The sequence below is a fragment of the Dermacentor silvarum genome, chromosome 9 (genome assembly GCF_013339745.2).
Source record: "Dermacentor silvarum isolate Dsil-2018 chromosome 9, BIME_Dsil_1.4, whole genome shotgun sequence".
In the NCBI taxonomy this organism is placed as follows: Eukaryota; Metazoa; Arthropoda; class Arachnida; order Ixodida; family Ixodidae; genus Dermacentor; species Dermacentor silvarum.
Window position 1 is genome coordinate 131287622 of NC_051162.1, and position 19610 is coordinate 131307231.

At 47.7% G+C, this 19610-nt stretch overlaps 1 protein-coding gene and 1 long non-coding RNA gene across 4 annotated transcripts in view; one reads left to right on the forward strand and one right to left on the reverse strand.

Moving 5' to 3' along the window:
• Positions 1-15: 15 nt before the first annotated feature.
• LOC119464322 (GTP cyclohydrolase 1) overlaps positions 16-19610 on the reverse strand; it is a 29236-nt gene continuing 9641 nt past the window's right edge. For 2 of the 3 annotated variants that reach the window (XM_049656386.1, XM_037725238.2), the window contains 5 exons: positions 18143-18522; positions 7174-7339; positions 5988-6019; positions 5814-5898; positions 16-155 (listed from right to left, as the gene is read on the reverse strand). In XM_049656386.1, the coding sequence (XP_049512343.1) occupies positions 23-155; positions 5814-5898; positions 5988-6019; positions 7174-7339; positions 18143-18440 (714 nt within the window). In that variant the 5' untranslated portion in view covers positions 18441-18522 and the 3' untranslated portion in view covers positions 16-22. The remainder of the gene's footprint in view (positions 156-5813; positions 5899-5987; positions 6020-7173; positions 7340-18142; positions 18523-19610) is intronic. The other variant, XM_049656387.1, reaches the window with a different exon arrangement.
• LOC125940330 (uncharacterized) overlaps positions 6034-19610 on the forward strand; it is a 28148-nt gene continuing 14571 nt past the window's right edge. Inside the window, exons 1-2 of the long non-coding RNA XR_007463547.1 lie at positions 6034-6796; positions 7215-7352. This is a non-coding gene — a long non-coding RNA (uncharacterized LOC125940330). The remainder of the gene's footprint in view (positions 6797-7214; positions 7353-19610) is intronic.

The following is a 19610-nucleotide window of genomic DNA, read 5'->3' on the forward strand; positions in this document are numbered from 1 at the left end:
ACCCGTTGACTTGGTCTCGCATTCACTGGCCTCCGAGCACGAGCTTGAGGAACTCCTCGCGCGTCTTGGGGTCCTCCCGGAACACTCCCAGCATGCAGCTCGTGATGGTCTTGCTTGACACTTTCTGCACGCCGCGCATCACCATACACATGTGCCTGCGAAGTTGAGAAGACATCACGTTGGCCTCCCTCTGCGCTGAGAGCAAACGCTTAGCTTAGCTCTGAGAATGTATGCAAGGAAACGTAGCGTAGACGTAGTCGGGATTGGGATGTAGTTGAGAACAGGCAGCTGAATTGTAACTAAGGCTGCGACGATGCGTCACGCGTCGCAGGGCTTGCGGCCCGAGATGGCTGCCAGAGAACGAATACAAGCAAATATTCGCGACAGGAAGAGACATGTGCGTGCTGCAGCAAGTCCGGAAGAGACTCGGCACATCACGTCATGGAAAGGCAAGATACTCACCCAGCAAGATCTGCCGGGAACGTCCACCTTCCGAGGCACTGGCATTCTAAGCTGATTGGAGCGTTAACTGGTTAGCGGCCGAGAACCAGTTGAGTTGGCGGACATAGACTGGTTATAATGAAGAGGGAGACTAGAAACAAGCAAAATGCTACACAGTGAAGCCCGATTAGCCGAAGCAGATGGTTACTGTCGTCGCCCTGTTCCAAAGAGTAGCCAAGAACGTAGTTGGGTAAGTTTTCCTGTTTCAGCACGAACTGTTCCTAGTGGAGCATAACTGTCGCAAGCGGACGCGGAGTTCGTGTTTGGGCCAGGGGTGACATTTTGGCTGCCGGATATTGAGCATGTTTCATTTACAATTGCATTACAATTTTGCATAGGTAGCAGTGAGCATTTCCTGACTGTCGTTAATGAGTCCACCGTCGAATGAACCTACGCCGCATGTGCGGAAGGTGCCTTTCTCAACCAGTCGCGAGGGCAGCAGGAGCCAAGTTCACGGTGCTCGCGTACGGTCTGCAAGCCCGGTTGCTAGGCCTTCCCGAATTGTACGGGCCGGTAGGTTGAACGAGCTGTGAAGGTATTCGACGCCGTAGACTGCGATCGGCACCGTACCGAGACAGAAAAATAGCTGCTAAGCCTGGCGGGACAGTGCAAGAGATCAAACTCAAGGTATGCATTATTTGACTAATAGTCCTTTGGAGACGTTCGTCTGTGGAGTTACTGGTACCTCTGAAGTTAACCGATTTGAGGCCTAGTGCGCGCAGGACAGAGACCGTACAGCACAACAGAAAGTGCGTAACCCGGATTGACCGATCCCGGGACCCCCCTCCCCTCCGGTTGCCTCGAGTTCGTTGTGAAACTCTGGCAATAGTGTCCCAAAAGCGTCAATGCATTGAAATCGGAAACCGTAAGGGCACCGCCATGTTGCTACGCTGTGCAGGTGCTCAAGCCTTTCTTGATGGCGCTATGTCAAGCGCCGCGTAATCTGACTACGAATGCGAAGTATTGAATTGCATAATATTTACGGCAGAAATATTTAGCTTTAAATTGGTAAGCGCCTGTATTGGCAAACGCAAGGCGTGAGACGAGACGGTGGCGCTGCGCGCTGTGAAAGCGAGTCGGGTGCTAGCTGCAGCAAGCGCGCGCGCTGTTGAGCTTCTTGCGAAGCTTTGCACGAAACACGCGAATGATTTCCTATTGATCATAGTTCACTGCAAGGCGAAGGTATCTCCCTGCGATCTCCATTTAACCGTCTTGCCCTACCCGATTCCAACTTCCACCTGCGAATTTCCCAATTTCAACACCCCACCTAGTTTCCTCACGTCCTCGACTGCGCTTTCCTTGGCACCCACTCTAAAGGTCCAGCGGTTATCTGCCCTACGCATTACATGGCCTGCCCAGCTCCAGCTTAATGTGAACTAGCATATCGGCTATCCCCGTTTGCTCTGATCCACACAGCTCTCTTCCGGTCTCAACGTTACACGGCACCGTAGAATGCTACGATTGTACACTTTTAAAACGGCAATGGTAGCACTCGGTAAGGATTTGGTAACCCATTTCTATTCTGCAAATTTTGCTTCTCGTGCTCAGTTTTACCTAAACTTACTCCTGTACAAACTTTACAGGCTTGACTGGCGATCCTGAATTCTTGCTCCCTTTCCAGGCTATTATTGAACATTACCTGCATATTAATCTTCAACCCCACTCTTTCTCGGTAAAGGTGCTCAATCATTTGTTAAAATTCGTCCCCCTTGCAAACCGTAGGTTGCCGAGGTATTCTCCCTTGATCCTCTCTCCTAAGCATTCGTAGTCTAATAGTTTGCATGAATACTTTTGCCAAGCATGCAGTGAGTAGCATTGGAGCGAGAAATATTATTTGCACCCGTCTAAAGTGACGGGGGAAGGGACCCCCATTCATCCCCCTAACCGTCGGCCGGAATCCTTGGGACTCGGCGGCGGCCACGGCGAGAGAGATGACTGCGCTGCTCTTCTGTTTTGTGGTTGAGTAATAAGGTCTCTGGGGGAATTGTTTCCTTGCCTGACCCCTTTATTGATAGGTAACTTTCTACTTGTGGAGAATCAAGGTAACTGTGGCATCTGCGGACATTTCATAAGATATGGATATTTCATAGGTATGCTTCCCCTGCTCTTGATTACGCAATGCTTCTGTGACTGCTGGTATCTCTATTAGTCATAACCACATATAAAGCCAACAGACAACGAAGCCAAGGAAAGCATCGGGGAAATTAAGTGTAGTTGAAATTGGAATGTAGAAGATAATGAAGAAAAGGGGAAATGAAAGTGGACGAAAAGTTAACTTGTCGCCGGCGGGAGCCGAACCCGCAACCTCCGCATTACGCGTGCGTTGCACTTCCGTAACCTCCGTTCGAACAAGAACCGTTAAGGTTCTTGTAGCCAGTAGCAGGCACGCAGTAAGCGAGTACAGTGGGATGAAATTTTCTTTGGCGGCGTCAATACGCGTTCATTTACGCGTTTTTGGTAGCTGTGTCCGCGTTAATGTCGACGCCCGCAAGAATTGCTATGCTCGCTTTTTTATTTTTAAGTCGGTGCTGCGCCTAATTGCACTAGTATAGTACCGCAGTACATTCCAGCCCTGAACTGACTACAAGCATTTATTGCCTGCTTTTAAGAGCGCATAGAAACGATTTTTAAGCAGCGCATGCTACCCGCAGGCATGAATATTAGTACGCAACGCGCTTAATTTTGCCCAGTTTTTGTTCCATTATAAACATTTTCAGCTCTTGAGGTTCGTGCCGTGTCAACCTGGCGTGCCCATCGATTGTCAACGCAACAGTCGCGAGCGCGCACTAAAGAACGCGCGGTTTGTGGGGGCAGCGAACGCATGGCCTCGGAGATAAGGGCGGCGCGACGTAGCACGCTACGTAACGCCTGACGTCGTCGGTGACGCGGCGCGCCGCCGCGCCCCCTGTGGTCGTTGCACGTACCCTATTAATAAAAAGTGTACTAATATCGTCTCTACAACTTAAGGCGGTAGTTTTAAACACACTCCTCTGAGAGTAGGGAAGCGAAGGAGTAGGAGAAAAACGTTTGAAGGAGTAAACGGGGCTTGTGGTGTGGGGACCAGTCTGCACCGAAAGGACAACGTTGATACGCGATACATACAAAACGAATTACAGTGAAAAACGCTTTTTTGTCCGAAACGAACGAACGGCTCTAGTAACGAAGTGCGAAGCGCAGTTAACGCAAGAATGAATGGCTCGTCTCGACGTCTTAAGCCCCTAGTTGCAGACTCCCAAGAATGAATGGCTGCTGAGGCTAGAACGCGCAAGCATCTCGCTTTTTGTACGTTATCTTTGCCTCCCACGTCACCTAGTAGGCGGTGTTCAAATTGCGCTCCCGGCGACGAAAGCGCGGCGCCAGCGAATTGCAAGCACGCGCGAACTTCCGGAAAGCGAGATGCTTGCGCGATCTTGCCCCTGTATGACATGTTTTCCAAGAACGCTAAATAAATGGTTGTTGAGAAATAAATCATGTTGTGGAAAAAGAACAAGCTGCCGAATGACTTGTGTGCCGTTATTCTCGTCGGGAGTCGTGCCTTTTTTACGACCCTCGGCGTAACTGCGGTAGGAGCCCGTGGGCAAAAGTCTGCGCGCTCACTCGCGAGTACACTAACTCACGTGCTCGCACCCACAGTTATTTCACATGCTTGAGATAGAGCGTTAGAAATTTGGCTGCTCTGGCGGTGACAGAGTTATTAATGCGAAAGCATTATATGGCTCATGAAGCGGGAAATCCGGCGGCGTGGCCGGAGATGGTACAAAAGTCACATGGTCAAAGAGAGAGAGCGCGCTGCGAGTCGGTGTGGTGATTTCGCCGAGTTCTGTCGTGCGCTCCGATGGACGAACCCTTGACTTCTCAGTCAGTAGCTGCACCCGGCTCCTTTGGACGTCCACGCGAGTACGCAAACAAGGCCGTCGCAACGCTTTCCGATTCATCCACGTTGGGATACCCAAGTGCCCTTGACTGTTTTTTAAATGGATCCGAGTATGTGAGTGAATGCAGGTGACTGGCACGAACATTAGTGAGTGGAGGTAAGTGTGAATGAAATAGATTATGAACGCGAGTGAATGTTTGTGAATATGAGTTCATATTCACAGTATTGAACGTGAGCCGCTCTGCGAAAGTATCGGCGAGTGAGTATCCACTTATGCAGCCGACCTTTATGCCCGTGTCCAAAGCAAGAACTTTACTAATTTATTTGTTTATTTATTTATACCCGTGTCACGCGTACACTTCAGATCGCGATCGGGGCCGATTTGCGTCGGATTTCTTGATCGCGATCAACAATGGTCGTTGCTACACGGTCTAATGATCCAGATCGAGTTATCGTCTCCTGATCGTCGGCAACTCTCAGGACTGCATAATGCTTTAACTACAAATTCAGATTTGCGAAATATGGTTCAATTTTGCAGCTTACTATTGCTGATAAAAAGGTTGTTTTGTTGAGCTGTCTTTTTGTTTTTAGCGTTTGCAGGATACTGCGCTAGAGGGCGCATGCGTCAGCCTGTGATCAAGAGATCGCGATTGTCTGGATCCGGATTCAGCAAGAAGGCGATCGCAAATGACCGTATAGCAACACTCGATTCGAATCCGCCCCGATGGCGATCAGAAGTGTACGAGTGACACCGCTATTAGAAATGCCATACAGAGATCAACTGATGAGGCATTAGAGTAGAGGGGCGAAGCATGAAAGGTATACATAGTAATCGCGAGTGAGAACACCTAATGTAAACTAATGTAAGTGTAGTGTCATCAGTTAACGCAAAAGCGAACAAATAGCCAATACATTAGTACAAATGCAGTTAGCAATTTTATAGTGAGCCTTACAATGTAGATACCATAACACTACAAGCAAGCCTATCTTAAATACACAAGCAAAAAACGTCCTGCGCAAAATACACATCGATTGGAGAGTAAGCTTGCTAAGGCACTGGCAAACAGCCAGAAAAAAGAAAAAAGCAGATAAGCATGTCAGCCAAAAGTAAAAAGTGACTGCGCTATATGCACGTTGCCTCAGAACTATTTGTGAAAGGGAAAAATGGTAACATTAATTTTTAGTTTGGAAATAATCATTAAACTTTAGCTAGAGTGTACCAGACATATTGTATTCTAGGTCACGCCATAGCTGAGCTCGAGAACTGCATTATTTGTCGCAACTCGCCAGTCATCCGCCGTGTGGCGCGCTGGTAGCAATCCGCGGGAACATTTCGTACAAGCACGGCCACAGGGCACACTTCGAAAGAGCTGATCACTCGGTGCTGCTGAGTACGACAGACTATACCGGACGTGAAGCTGCAATCGCGTGCACTTACGTTGCTTGTATCACCACTCCCACACCGGTGGGACCGACTGCTTCTGTTACTGCCATCGCAATTTGTTTCGTTAGCCGCTCTTGTACTGCGAGAAAGAAAAAAAAAAACGAATAAACGGCGATTCGAAGCCTACGATGTGAGCCTTGGCACAGCACCAAAGCAGCTACAACGTACCTTGGAGCCTCCTGCTGAACACCTCCACAATCCTGCAAGGAATAGAAAAATAAAACATTGTAATTATGCATTGATTTTACAATAAATGTATGTGTAAGCAACATGAGCAATCCCCTGTCTGGCTTTTGCCGGCATAATGGCGCTCAGCTACAGATGCTGCGAAGATGATTTCCCTCTTTTTCTGCTTGTCTAACCGTGCATACCGATTCCGGAGGATTGACAAAGAACGATCACAGACCTAGGTGTCCCTTGCCTGTTGCACATACATACAATGGCCCAAGTGACAAATTGTGGCATATGCTCAGTTGCACGTATCCACTGGCTAGGGTTGCCAACCGTCCCGAATTAAGCGGGACAGTCCCGACTTTTGAGTAAGTGATGTCCCGTGTCCTTGACCCAGTCGGAACGATCTAATGTCCCGACTTTTTCTAAATGGATAACAATAAATATGCCAGATTTCTCTTTTATAATGCCTGACAATTCGTTTGCACAGTCTCAATTTTTTTTGTGTGTGTGTGTCTTGTTGCATCGCCATACACAAAAAGGCGGTTTCGTTTTTTCGTGGTTCTAGTTCTGCTGCAGGCCCTGACCATTCACAGTACAATCTCTATCCGTAGCCGTATTAGTCTATATACTGCACCTTGTAAATCGTCACACGATAGGACTAAAGAATTGGGTCAGCTTTGTTTACCCATACAGATTGGCGGCTCCTGGCAGTGACAGAGTCGGCCGTGACAAGCCGGCCCCCTTCCCGACTTAGTCCACTCGAGAGCTTGCAACCCTACCAGTGGCCCAAGTTGCCTATTCAGGTACATGCCCAGTTGCACATACCGAATGGGCCAAGTTGTCCTATATTCGAGCACACACACATACCTAGGGGCCTAAATTGACGTCAAATAGTTCGGTACCTACGGGCATACCGATAAGTGCTTGAAGTTGAATTCTGGGATCTTACTTGCCAAAACCACGATACGAGGCGCGCCGTAGTGGCGACTCCGGAATAATTTGGTACCACCCTGGGGTTCTTCAACGTGCATCCCATGCACGGTACACGGGGTTTTTGCATCTCGCGGCTTCGGGCCGGCTTAGCAGCGCATCGCCCTTTCCCTGCTACGCCACTACGGCGGGTTCGCGTGAAGTTCCAAAAGAATGCTAATCCAAGTGCTGCTAACCAAGTGCTGCTCACCTGGCCAGCTTGCTGAGGCCCAGCACTTTCTTGTTGGGCAGGTACCCGATGGACACCTTTCCGATGAAGGGCACTAAGTGGTGCTCGCATAGCGAAAACATCTCGATGTCTTTGACGATGACCATCTCGTCGTGGTCCTCCAGGAACACGGCGTCGTTGACTACATCTGCGAATTGCACGTGAGCATTTTTGTTTCTTGCAGTAAGCTTTGTAACAACACAATACAGCTGACTATACCGACGAATCGTGTGTGTGTGTGGGCGTGAGTTTGCAATCTGTGCGTAAAATGACGACGCCGTCTCGTAATTGCAGGAGCCACTTTCTGTAACCCAAGTTCTGGGCGAACAACGACCGTTAATCTATTTACGAAACGACGACCGTGTCGTCGTTGTGTGTGTGTGTGTGTGTGTGTGTGTGTGTGTGTGTTCTGTCTTCGTACTGTATTAGCGGTCAGCATGACATGCAGTAAACACCAACTAGGCCAAACTCAGATCTTTCTGAAACTATTCGCTATAGTTTTGCTGATCCTTGTTCCGTCTCATTCGAATTACATAAAAATTCATATCAGTAACATTTGAAGTCGCACGATGGCTGTCGTCATCATTTGAGTTGAGGCAAGAGCAGGTTTCAGTTGTCTTTACCATCGATAATATGTCATCTTTCCGGACGAGCGCTAGTGTCTTTGTGCGTGTCTGCTCGCCGACCTTTTGTCCCTTGTCTTGCCTGACCGCGAGGAGGCGCTAGTAGAAGCGTACGCACGCACGCACACACACACGCGTGCACTCTGCTTGTAGCGGCTCAGTCAGCGCTGTCAGTCCCCCCCGCCCCCGTAAACCTTGTATTAAGGTTAATCTGTACGTTTAACCGTAATCGGGAAACAGACCGACGAGCGCAAACCAAGCTTTTATTGCAACACATTTCTAATCCTTTGGGATTTTTTTCTGTGTAGCCAAACTATAGGCGGTAGTGCTGACGTCGCCTGCATGAATCCGTCGCGCTGACGATGTCCCAATTTTACCGTCTGCCTCAATAAAAAAAAGTGGCGTGCACCTGCATGTTCAAGTTCTGTTTTCTTGTTCAGGTCCTCCTCGGACACATTCAAGAGGTGTATGCATAGTCATTTTCATGAGAGAATGCATGAAGGTAAGTCCGGATTTATTTTTACAATGACTGGGTCCGCGAGCCACCGGATGGCGCCCACTTGCGCATCACTTAAGCGCCTTTTTTGCTTCTCCAGCGGAGGCTCTTAGAAATATCTGATAGTAATGCCTTTTTTTTTTTTTTTACATGATAAAGGAGGAGATATTGGCGCACGAATTCATGCGGCGCCTGCCGTTCCTTGTCTCGTAAAGATTTAGTGTTTTGCACATGTGCTACACTTAGAACGTTAGAAGAGTTAAAACGAAGCTGTTCAGGAGCGAGGGAACAGGAAGTTCTCGTCTGCTTAAACACACACAAACACACACACACACACACACACACACACACAAATGTGCTATAATGTAATGCGTCTTCCGTTTCCTTTCAAATCATGGGATGTTTGTTCTGCAGGTCGTACGGCCCACGCTAGTTAAAGCCGCCATAGATGTGCCTTCATCGTTAGGGTAAAGTCTGACGACGGTTGCATGTGTGCCCCTTTGTCCCGTACTTATTTCGCGCTGCTCGTCAAATACGTTCGAAATGGAGCCCAAACGAAGGTTTTATTGGAATCGACCGGGCCTGACCCGACGTTTCACAGTCCGGTGCGCTGTATAATATAGCATTTATGTAAGCCAGGCCGGTGATTTTCATAACACGTCCACTGAGCCCGGATTTTCTGGGTTCACGTTAACGATCCTGTGCGTTTCTGTCTCCGAGCCAGCACACTTCGGTCACGATGATGATGCTGATGATTTAATGGCATCCCCTTTGAAACGGGGTGGTGACAAATAGTCATCTAGCCTACTTTATTTAATCAGGTATGCTATACATGTTTTTTATCAAGCATTTCTGTATACCTCTCCTTAACCCTTCTTTTTCCTTCAACATCTACCTTGTACCGCTATACCTATGGCTGTAAGAGATCCGGTCATATCAATCTCTTCCATGCTTTGTTTCCACCAACACTCTAAACGTCTCTTGCTTATCTCGACTGCTGACCGGTTGATGCTTCCGTTCACTTCAAACCCAAGCGCTTCTGGGAGGTTACGTTACCTACGCTTCTCACTTGGTGAATCCCTTCGCATTCCGTTAGGATGTGCCGAGTGGTCTCCGGATTTTCGAGGCAGCATACACATGCCTCATCTAGTTCCGAATATTTGCTCCGGTATGTTTTCGCCCTTACGATCCGCACGATCGGCCGGCGGCACGCCACGACCCCGCCATAGCGGCGATTACGTCAATTCGACGGAGTCGCGTTGAGTCGCATCGTCAGTTTAGAAAGTGGCTGATCGGATCGATACGTCAAGCCATGCACATGCGCTATTACCTACATTATCTCTTCTACGTATATCCCCCCCCCCCCCTATCTACCAGTTACAATAAATCCACACCAACTATATTTCGCCTATTTCTTCTTTTGTGGTTAACCTGCAACAGGTAGTTTGACTCGCTGAAACACACAGTGTTGGGCGTACCATGTTCCAGCCGGCTATGTACTTACGGATCATCCTGTCTTGAAGGGACTCTAAAGACTCAAGTAAGTTGATCTACAACCGTAACTTACGCGTCTGAATTACCAAAACAAAAGTTAGTTTATGGGGTTTTACGTGCCAAAACCACGATATGATTATGAGGCACGCCGTAATGGGGGACTTCGGAAATTTCGACCACCTGGGGTTCTTTAACGTGCACCTAAATCAGGGTGCTTCAGGGATGCTTTCGCATTTCGCCCCCATCGAAATGCGGCCGCCGTGGCCGGGATTCGATCCCGCGACCTCGTGCTCAGCAGCCCAACGCCATAGCCACTGAGCAACCACGGCGGGCTCACCAAAAGAAAAAAAAAAATCTTACCGTGCACTCTAAAAAATTGTTACACCCTTAAGGGTGTTGATTTGTCCTATGGCTAACGCCCCTACTTTTAGGGCTACAAAAAAATTAGCGCACGACAGCGAGCTCAAGGTACATGTGCGACGACAAAAAAAAAAAAAAAAAAAAAGCGTAGTTGAAAACTAGATTAGCACGTCGTGCGCACAGAAATATCTGACACAAGAATTTTACATCGATATGTATGAAAGTTTATTTAATGCACATCTTGTATGTTCTATCACAGCTGTCATGTTTACTTGCCACAAAAAAAGTCGCAAAAAAAAAAAAACATTGTTTCCATGAACGATTGACAACTAACCCTTAAAGGTGAGGCCGTGGGACAAACAAGCACCCTTAATACACCCATAGAGGTGTTAAACGTTTAGTGTGTGAGGAGGCATGGCATATAAGCGAGAAAATACGCATCAGCGCAAAATGGATGCCCCCCACGACGCCCCCTTTAAGTTCGCGCACCAGCTCGCCATGTCGCCATACATTTTGATAACGACTGCTCGGGCTCGGCTAATCTTCTACCGGTAAAGATGGGCCACATTGCATTCCAAAGGGGCCAAAGACTGGACGTGCAACTTTGCGAGAATGTTTACTACGCTGCAACGGCCCAAATGCGAGAAAAATACTTTGAAACCTGTGATCTGGTTTCGGCGCGAAATTCAATGAAGGTAAATTTGACCGCTTTTTTTTTCTTTCTCATTAATCAACCTTTTACCGCGAAATTCACGAAAATAGACTACACAATACACTTCATCAGTATAAACTGGTTTAGTATATTTCTCATGCCTGTTCCTTCAAGTTTTTTTTTTTTTTTTTTAATCCGTTGACACTCTATCCGCTATTTTGTTACGCGTAGCTTGACAGCAGCAAGGTCTCGGAGTATCTAAAGGAGTATCGGCAGCCACGGTGATGATTAACTCGCAGCAATCTCGGTTCACGCGGCCGACGCCGGCACAGGACTATGCGCGCGATTCACCGACAGCGTCTTCGCATCGTCCGTGGCTCATATACGCGAATAAAAGAGCACGTCCCTCGCTAATGTGCGCTGGGCCATGCATCCTCCGCCCACGGATGGGACCGGATTATACGCCGCGCAAGACTACAAAAGAAGGGGGAAAGTAAGAAAAGAAAATCGGTGGGAGGGACGGTGCGTCATGTGAAAAAAAAAAAAAATTCTATCGCGCGCAGTATACCCGCATGGCCATGACTTCCATCCTGCCCACGCTGAAGACGGTTGCACTTTTGGATCGCTCGCCTTTCTTTTTTCGGTCGGCGCGACCTGAGTGGCTTCCGGCGAAACGTGGCCATCGATCGTCGGGTAGTCGTCGTGCTGCCAGCAGCAGCGAGCAAGTCGAGAAGGAAAGAGTCGCGACTCTGCAACGCTTTCTTTCTTCCTTTTTCTCGAGGTCGCACGGATGTAGGAATGTCAGTGGCTGCAGGCCCACGTCGCAACTCTCTCGTTTCTCGGCCGTTGCCTGGCAACTGTTCAGGCAGCATCGTCCCTACGTATACCCACTCTGTATTCCCTCTTTCCCGTTTTTCTCCCCTTTTTTCCCCCTCTAGAGCCGCTGGGGACACCTGCTGCGTCGGACGGTCGCCATGCGCTCGCCTTGGTGACTCCTGCTTTTTTTTTTTTATTCGGGTCGTCGGGAAAGAGTTGGGCGTGCGACATTCTTCCAACAAACACTCCACATCGTGACTCACCGGACGACCTCGTTTTCTGTAAATAACGCTCTGCTTTTCCCTAGCGGCAGGTGGTGAAACTCCCTAAACTTTATAGCGGCCTTCGAGTTCGTGAGCGGCGCACAGTCGACCATCTCGGAGGTCATAAAGTTCGCCGCCAACATTGGACAGCGCCGCCGCGACTCCAGCAGATTATCGCCCACTGTATCTTGACCATTTCACTTTCACTCTGTGGAAAAGCCGTCGGCATAGTCTACTAAACATGTCTAGTTTCATCTGCGGCCCTTGCTTTTTGCAATGATAGCCTATCGTTTTGTTTTATAGTTATTGTTTTGCGCACGGCTAAACCGACCCTGGCCCACGAAGTTCTTGTTTCGTTTTTCTTTTTTCTTTCTTTCGCTGGGCAAGAAGTAGCAACCGCCACTCGGGTCTTTCTTCGTTTGTACTTCATTCTTTCTAGGCCGAGCAACAGAGCGGCACTACTAACTTTTTCTTTTAGGTCGCGCGCCACTACACGATTGCGCCAGCGAGCGGGCATTTGCCCACTCTTTAGGCGGAGTGTCTTCAAACCAGGGTGAGATGGAGCAGGAACGACTATTTCGGCAAGAATGTTTCTTAGAGAGAGAAAAGGAAGTGTTAGTTTTTACGTTGTCAAGACAAACTTCTTGCAGTTCGTCCTGTGGCTGGTTGCAAATAGCAATGCGTCGCGCTTTGCTTCTTTGATGGATCTTTGCACTTCGCATCTGCTGTATAGTCGCAAGAGAAAAACAAAAACAGTGAAAGAAAAGAGGAAACGTTACAATGCACACATTTATATTTGCATCGAAAACGCTCTCTTAATCGCTAGCTTTTGTCGCTGTTGGTTATGGAACTGTTGAAAGGCTTCTGGGGACGATGTGCGCGTGCGGACGACTTGGAGCAGTCTTTACCCAAGAAAGCGCGCTTCCCACCAGCGTTACTGTCACGTCGCATAGTTCCCGAATGCATTAACCGTGTGCCCGTCGCTATACCGAGGCGTCACCCGCGAAGCACGTTACACGTCACGCAGTAAGTGTAAACATCCCCGAAATTCATCGACCGACAGTACAGCGCGCGATATGTCGCCTTTTGTTACGGGATCGCGCGGCAGTTTTGCGCTGCGAGACTAAGGGACAACTAAATAAGTGATATCGAGACCGATCCCCAAGGAGAAGGAAACAAATAGAACAAGAGCAGGGACTGGCGTGGTATTGTTAGGAATAATACTATGTCGTCGCGTTGTCACCACGATAAAGAACCGAACACGGTCAAAGCTGTGAGTTAGCACGTCTAACTCTACTGGGCGAACTGGTGCCCAGAAATCACGACCGCGCGCGCGCGGAATCTGAACAACATCAACTTGCGCCGGCAAAAAAGCAATGTCACCGCAAATAAGCAAAACAATGCACTACGCACGTGTCTTCTTTCGAACCGGCAGTCATTCTTTGGCATGTTTTAACCTCGTCGCGCATTATCGTGCTCGCAACGGTTCGGTATCGAAGAGAGCCAATGCAACAGGTGACGTCCGTACCACCTGTTGCTTGAACTGGCGCGTTTTCTGGGCCGACTCCGAAAATCGATAAAACCTTCGCAAAGACAACACGTGCAGTAAAAAAAAAAAAAAAAAAAAAAAAGTCTACTTCCGCATAAAAGGTGCACTTGTTGGGGCATCTTTTTTTTTTTTTTTTTTTTCAGCTGTTTTTTGATGGCGTCGTTTACTGCATAAAAGTGCGCGAAAATTGGAGCGTGTTCTGTGTCCTTGATAGGAAAACAAGAGAAAAATAAATTAGACTGCGGGGTCGGATGTCGATCATTTACTTCCCGGTGTATTGCCTTCAGAGTGTGCCAAATTGGCTGGGCCACGCAAAACAATGTGCCGAAATAAAATCGCTGGCGCCAAAATTGCCTCGTTCTTTTCGAGCCCATTAAAAATACACGAGCCGGGGACCTCTCGGGAAGTCCACAATATATCGCGTGGACTATGTGTTCTTGTGCAAGGAATGCTTATTCCTATTCAGAACGTGTGCACATTTGTATATATTCTCAACAGCTTCTATAAATTAAGGAAGTTGCATTAAATAATTGCATCCGCTATTATGTTGCGCTTGATTTTTTTCTATCACAGCTTGTAACTTCGTACGTTGCGGTGGCTTAAATGTTTGAACGCGTCTGACTCCCTCCGACGCAGTCAGCCTCGCAGTTTCTAAATAAACATATATCTCGCTGTGGCGGTTTCCGATTCTTTGTGATTAATCACCTCGCAACGACGCCCTCGTAAGCAGACAAATAAGCAAAAGAACGGTTTCTCTACTCTCCTTTATTGAAAATACGCTACAGTGGAATCTATTGTAGGCATTAAGAAAAAAAAACTAAACGCCAAGTGCGTTGTACCGACAAATTCATACGCACGCCAAATGAAACGTTTGTGAATTCGATCTGCTTCAGTGGCCGACCCAAACGTTAGGCCCTCCAGATTCGTGTATCAATACTACGAATCCACCGCAATTCCTCTTTCGGAGGACAAACTTGAAGCATTCCATGTGTGTGCCACCATCATACTATTGTGTAACCATACAGACAAACGAAACGTCATAGAGATAAAAAAAAAAATGGTTTGCGTTTTATGTGCCAGCACCACGATCCGAGTATGAGGCGCGTCGTATAGTGGAGTGCTCTGGATTAATTTTGACCCCCTTAGGTTCTTTAACATTCACCTAAAACCTCCTAGGACCCTTTTGTACGTTATACTCATATTGCACATTGGCTTCAATCTTTTTTTCAAAATTAACTCGGAAGAGATTGCTCAATATATTCGTCTTGGACATGACGTCCAGCGCATGTAAAACACTACGGACGTGGTTTAATCACATTAGTGTCACCCGCTTTCAAGAAATTTGGCACTAAATTGACCTAGACTTCTGTGTTGTCACATACGGCGGAAAGCAACGTTGCAGCTGTGCTTCGAATTCCTCGAGATTGCGTGAAAATTCGAGGGTGCAGCAGCAACATGGCAATGTACTATACACGTAGTTCCATATTAATGTCTGTGTTTAGGCAGTGAAATGCAGTTTTTACCATATAACAAACATGAGGTGTGGTTACTTCTTTAATGTACACGGAGATCGAGCTTTTGGCATCTAACCGTGGTGTACAGTTGAAACTCAATTTAACTAAGTGATGACCACGCTCGAGTTATTTCGTTAAATCGGAAAGTTCGTAAAATCGAGAAAGGGACCCTTTTCGGTCCTCCGAAATCTAAAAATTGTAACGTAGTGACACCCAAAAGCTACCGCGGCATTGTATTTGCCGCTAACCCACGCCTGCGCGCGTGAGAAGTCCGCGAGGGCCGCACGAATCGCTTGTGCGATGCAGGCCAGGTAGATTGTCACGTGATCGCTATGACAGGCTGACGATATGCAAAGACGCGGGCGCAATGACTGACTAGGGCGCCTAGATGTTCTACAACGCGATAGAGTTAGAGCTCACGCTCGAAGAAAAATTCGTCTGTGTCAAAATCGGAGAGAAATCACCGCTCTTCCACTCATTTACTTCAGGAAGAACTTCGTTAAATCGGGTTTGGTGGCCATTAGTTTCGTTAATTCGGGTTGATGACAACATCGAACTCTATGGGTACCTGCCGGGGAATGGAAATTTCTTCGTTAGATCGGGAACTAAGTAATATTGGGTTTCGTTAGATCGAGTTTTACCTGTATAAATGAAAAAAAAAAATCCTTTCACGTTCGTCCCAGAGTTGTACTGTCAGGTTCGAGCTGAGCAGTGAGCCGAGGAAGCCACTTCGAGACAAGGTCTCGGAACCGCGTCCGCGGCGGTTGCACAGACCCACTAAAAATACGCCGGACTCAAATCTTATCGATTTGATAATAAAGTTTACGTTCTTCTTCTTCTTTCACGTTCGCAATATACCAGTATACGATAATAACCAGCTTGAAAAGCGATTACGTCCCATAGCCGTATTGGGGTCTCTCGAGGATAAAGCGTTTTTGCATTCCGCCCCCTTGGGATGTCGTGGCCGCTGGGTCGAACCCAATTGGCATCGTTCTCAGCAGCGAAAAGCCACATCCACTGAGCTACTGTGGCGGGTGTATGCACCGTGTAGACATGGAGAGTGGCGTCAACAAAACGAGTGTTTCATGTTTCAGCCGGCGATACGAGCGTTGTGATTCCCCCCTCGTATCTTGCGTGTCTGAGACACGCCATATACGAAAAAAACTGCGCACTTACGGCTGACCTTATTCCGTGACCGTAATGGAAAAAAAAAAAAAAAAAAAAAAAAAACGAGCAAAGCTGGGCGATTCATGCGCACAAATCCGTCAAAGAACCGGGGTGGTACTATAGCAAAAATATAAATGAAAATATGAAAGAAACCGATCGTAAATCAATATAATGTGTAATAGAGTAGTCAGGTCTTGCATAAACAAGAAATAAAGAATTTAAACATAACACTAATACTTCAGGTAAATGAGGGCATTTAGGTTAAGGGTAACTCCTATCTTGAACTCAATTATTAAGTTCATCTTTCTTTGTTATATGGTGAGCATCCGAATATCCACAAATCATTTCGAATTTCTCGTAACTATATAGTCTTTCATCAAGAACACACACACACACAGAGAGAAGAGAGATGATATATGATTTGGGCAGCTTTTATTTTTCAATTGTATAGCAGCGATTCCGTACTCAAAACAGCAAAAAAGAGAACAAGGAGAACCGGTACACAGGCGCATGATTACTGCTTGTACAGACGGAAAATAGTTCGTCGATAAGCAGCATTTACGCGGAACATGCCAGGACTTTCGCGTCAACCACCTGGGACCGTTTAGCGATTCGGGCGGAAAACAAGAGATACCAAGTTAACGGCACCCTCGGTGTTAAGCTCGGGCCCTCCAGCCAAGCGCTGTCTTCACTCGCCCTTATCGTGTCGCCTGTTTCCAGCCTTTCTCTCTCTCTCTCTCTCTCTCTCTCGTCTTCAGGCAGTTCCCGCTATCTCTGGAGTCGACAGGGAAGATCCTCGCCTGAGGTCGCTCGCTGATGATGATTGATTAGCCACTGCGAGTTATAAAGACGCGCGTTCCATTTGTTGGAGGGGGGGGGGGGGGGGGGGGCTCGTCCGCTAACGTCCTGCTGCGCCCTTTTTCGCGCCGATAAAGCAAGCTGATATGATATGCGAGCGGGAGTTGGCGCGTTGGAAGAGAGACCGCGTGAGCCTTCAAAATAAATAAAAAGGAAAAACGAAAGAAAAGAAACACAGTGGGCGCGCTGGGGCTCAATACAGAGGCCTTCGTCTTCATTCCAACAACTTTGTTAGAGAATAAAGTGTCACAGCGTCATCGCCCATTTATTGTCGTAGTAACAATCCGCCTTTTTTCATGTTCCTGTGCTGCCCTCTGCCGCACGCTGCTGAAAACGTTTTGGAAGGCTGCCGGGGATTTCGCCGGTTGATTTTTGCACCTGCGCCCATGTTGAGTGCGCGTCGGTTGTGCGTTTCGTCGATCGCGAAGAATTATTAATGCCTTCTCTGGGGCAATATGTCATTCCTGGACGCAATGTGACACTCGCCGACTACTGGGTGAGCAGGCCTGAGTGCACTGTTGTGCAAACAGTGCGGCCGATAGAGGCACACCGAGTTCCGTCTGCCGACGCGGCTGCCTTGGCGGTTATTGTCGCCGATTTCTGCACTTGGAGTTCGCTTTTTGTATTTTTTTAAACATTCTTTGGAAATTTCGCATATTCAAAAAGTCTTCGAGCGAAGCCTTCCACGTCAGATTTGTCAAAGCGGTGCACTTGTTTACATCGACATCTCAGATCGCATCGCATGCGGCTCTCAAGGATCGCGCGCAGTGCTGTATCGCCTTTTTCTTGTAGAGTCACAATACAATAACTTGACATCAATAACATCACAATAACAATATACAGTGACATCACATCTTAACATCAATAACGTCACCCGAATCGGCTCAGTTTACCATTACACCATCTCCAGGGCCGGCCCACCTTACTCGGTCGGACGCCGACCCAGGCGTGCTAAACACCTGGAAACGAGGCAAATAAAGCTATTTGCTTTAATAAGGGAAGTATGCGCTTGAAGACGTGTATATGTCTTAGCGAAAGTAATTAGGCGCCGTCTGTTGTTTGATAGCGTGATTAAGTACAGAACAGCATGGCCTCTGAGATTTGCGCGCGCCGGCTGGTTTTCTGGGAGGTATAATTCGTCGGTAATATAGCCTCTCACCTCTCACGTCCTGGCTGTAACCGGAGGTGAACGCGAGCATGGCCTTGGCGGCTCGCTCGGGGGTCCGGCGCAGCCCCTGGCGGTCGGGGTTCTCGCCCACCTTCTCGAGGAGACCCCGGTAGTGGCGCGCCATAGACTCGACGAGCTGGCGCTCCTCGGCGTCGTCTCTCGGCGGCTCCATGGCAACTGAATCGGCCCCGTTCATCGCGACGCCATTGGTGGCGGCCGAGGAGGAGACGCGCTCAGCCTCGCGGGCCCCCTCGGACGAAGGGGGCCCGACTATCGACGTGCGACCCATGGTCTCGGCTCCGGCCGGGGAAAGGGGGGGCACCAGGTGGGGACCGGTCGCAACACACTGCTTCCCTGAAAGGATCGAAGCGCTGCGCACAGGAAGAAAGAAGGACACACTGTTGCACACTCCCCGAGGATAATGTTTTGTCCTTGCGTGTTTGAGCGTGTCTAGGGCTATACGCGCGGGGACTTTCGTTTACTCTAGTCGACTCCGCTCTAGACTTTATTCCTATAACCTGTATAACCTGTATTACCTCACATCCATTTATATTCAATTTTATTTATGACATAAAGTGTGACCACATTTAGGTGTGAAATATTATATATAGAGAGAGGTCTTTAGTTAAGTCAGAGACTGGACAGCCTAGACTTCTTGTTCACACTTAGGAAGTGGGAAAATACGAATTTTTACAGAAGGCAAATAATTGCTACGTACATTTGAGAAACGTGAGCATAAATACATAATTAACAATACGTAATTATGAAGAATAAAGAAAATGAGAATACTATACAAGAATATATATTTACATGTATATTATTTGAAAAGGAGTAGTAGTCACATAGGGCGACTAAATCTCTTTTATTTTAATAAACAAGAGAAAGATACGTATTTCTCTATTTTTTTTATTTACTAGCTGTACTTGCAGAGAATCGGTAACTGTAGGTGGCGCCGGATATTTCTATTTTCTAGGGAGCCTACATTCAAGCGCTGTCTTACTATTTTCCTGCACAATAATTATGCTGCGAACGGTGAACGCATAGAAGCAACAATTAGAAAAGGAATGCAGCGACATCATTTCTCAAGTTCACATATATACAAAACAAATGGGTCGTTCACGAAATGTAAATGTTTATTAATGCGTATCGCTTATCGATTTATGCATCGAAGGGAATCATTTTCCACGGTAGGTCTGAACTCTCCACTGAAGGAAGAAGGTGCTCGCCACTTAACACGGATTTAGATCCCGTCTCCTGCACATACTTGTATACAGTGTCGCGCTATGAAGCACCCCAGGTGGTCAAAATTAATCCGGAGCCCTCCACTACGGCGTGCCTCATAATCAGAACTGGTTTTGGCACGTAAAACCCCAGAAAGAAGAAGAAGAAGATGATCACTGGGTAAGCGACACTGGGTACCAGAAAAAAAAAATTTATTGAATTCACGCCCTGCGCTGTC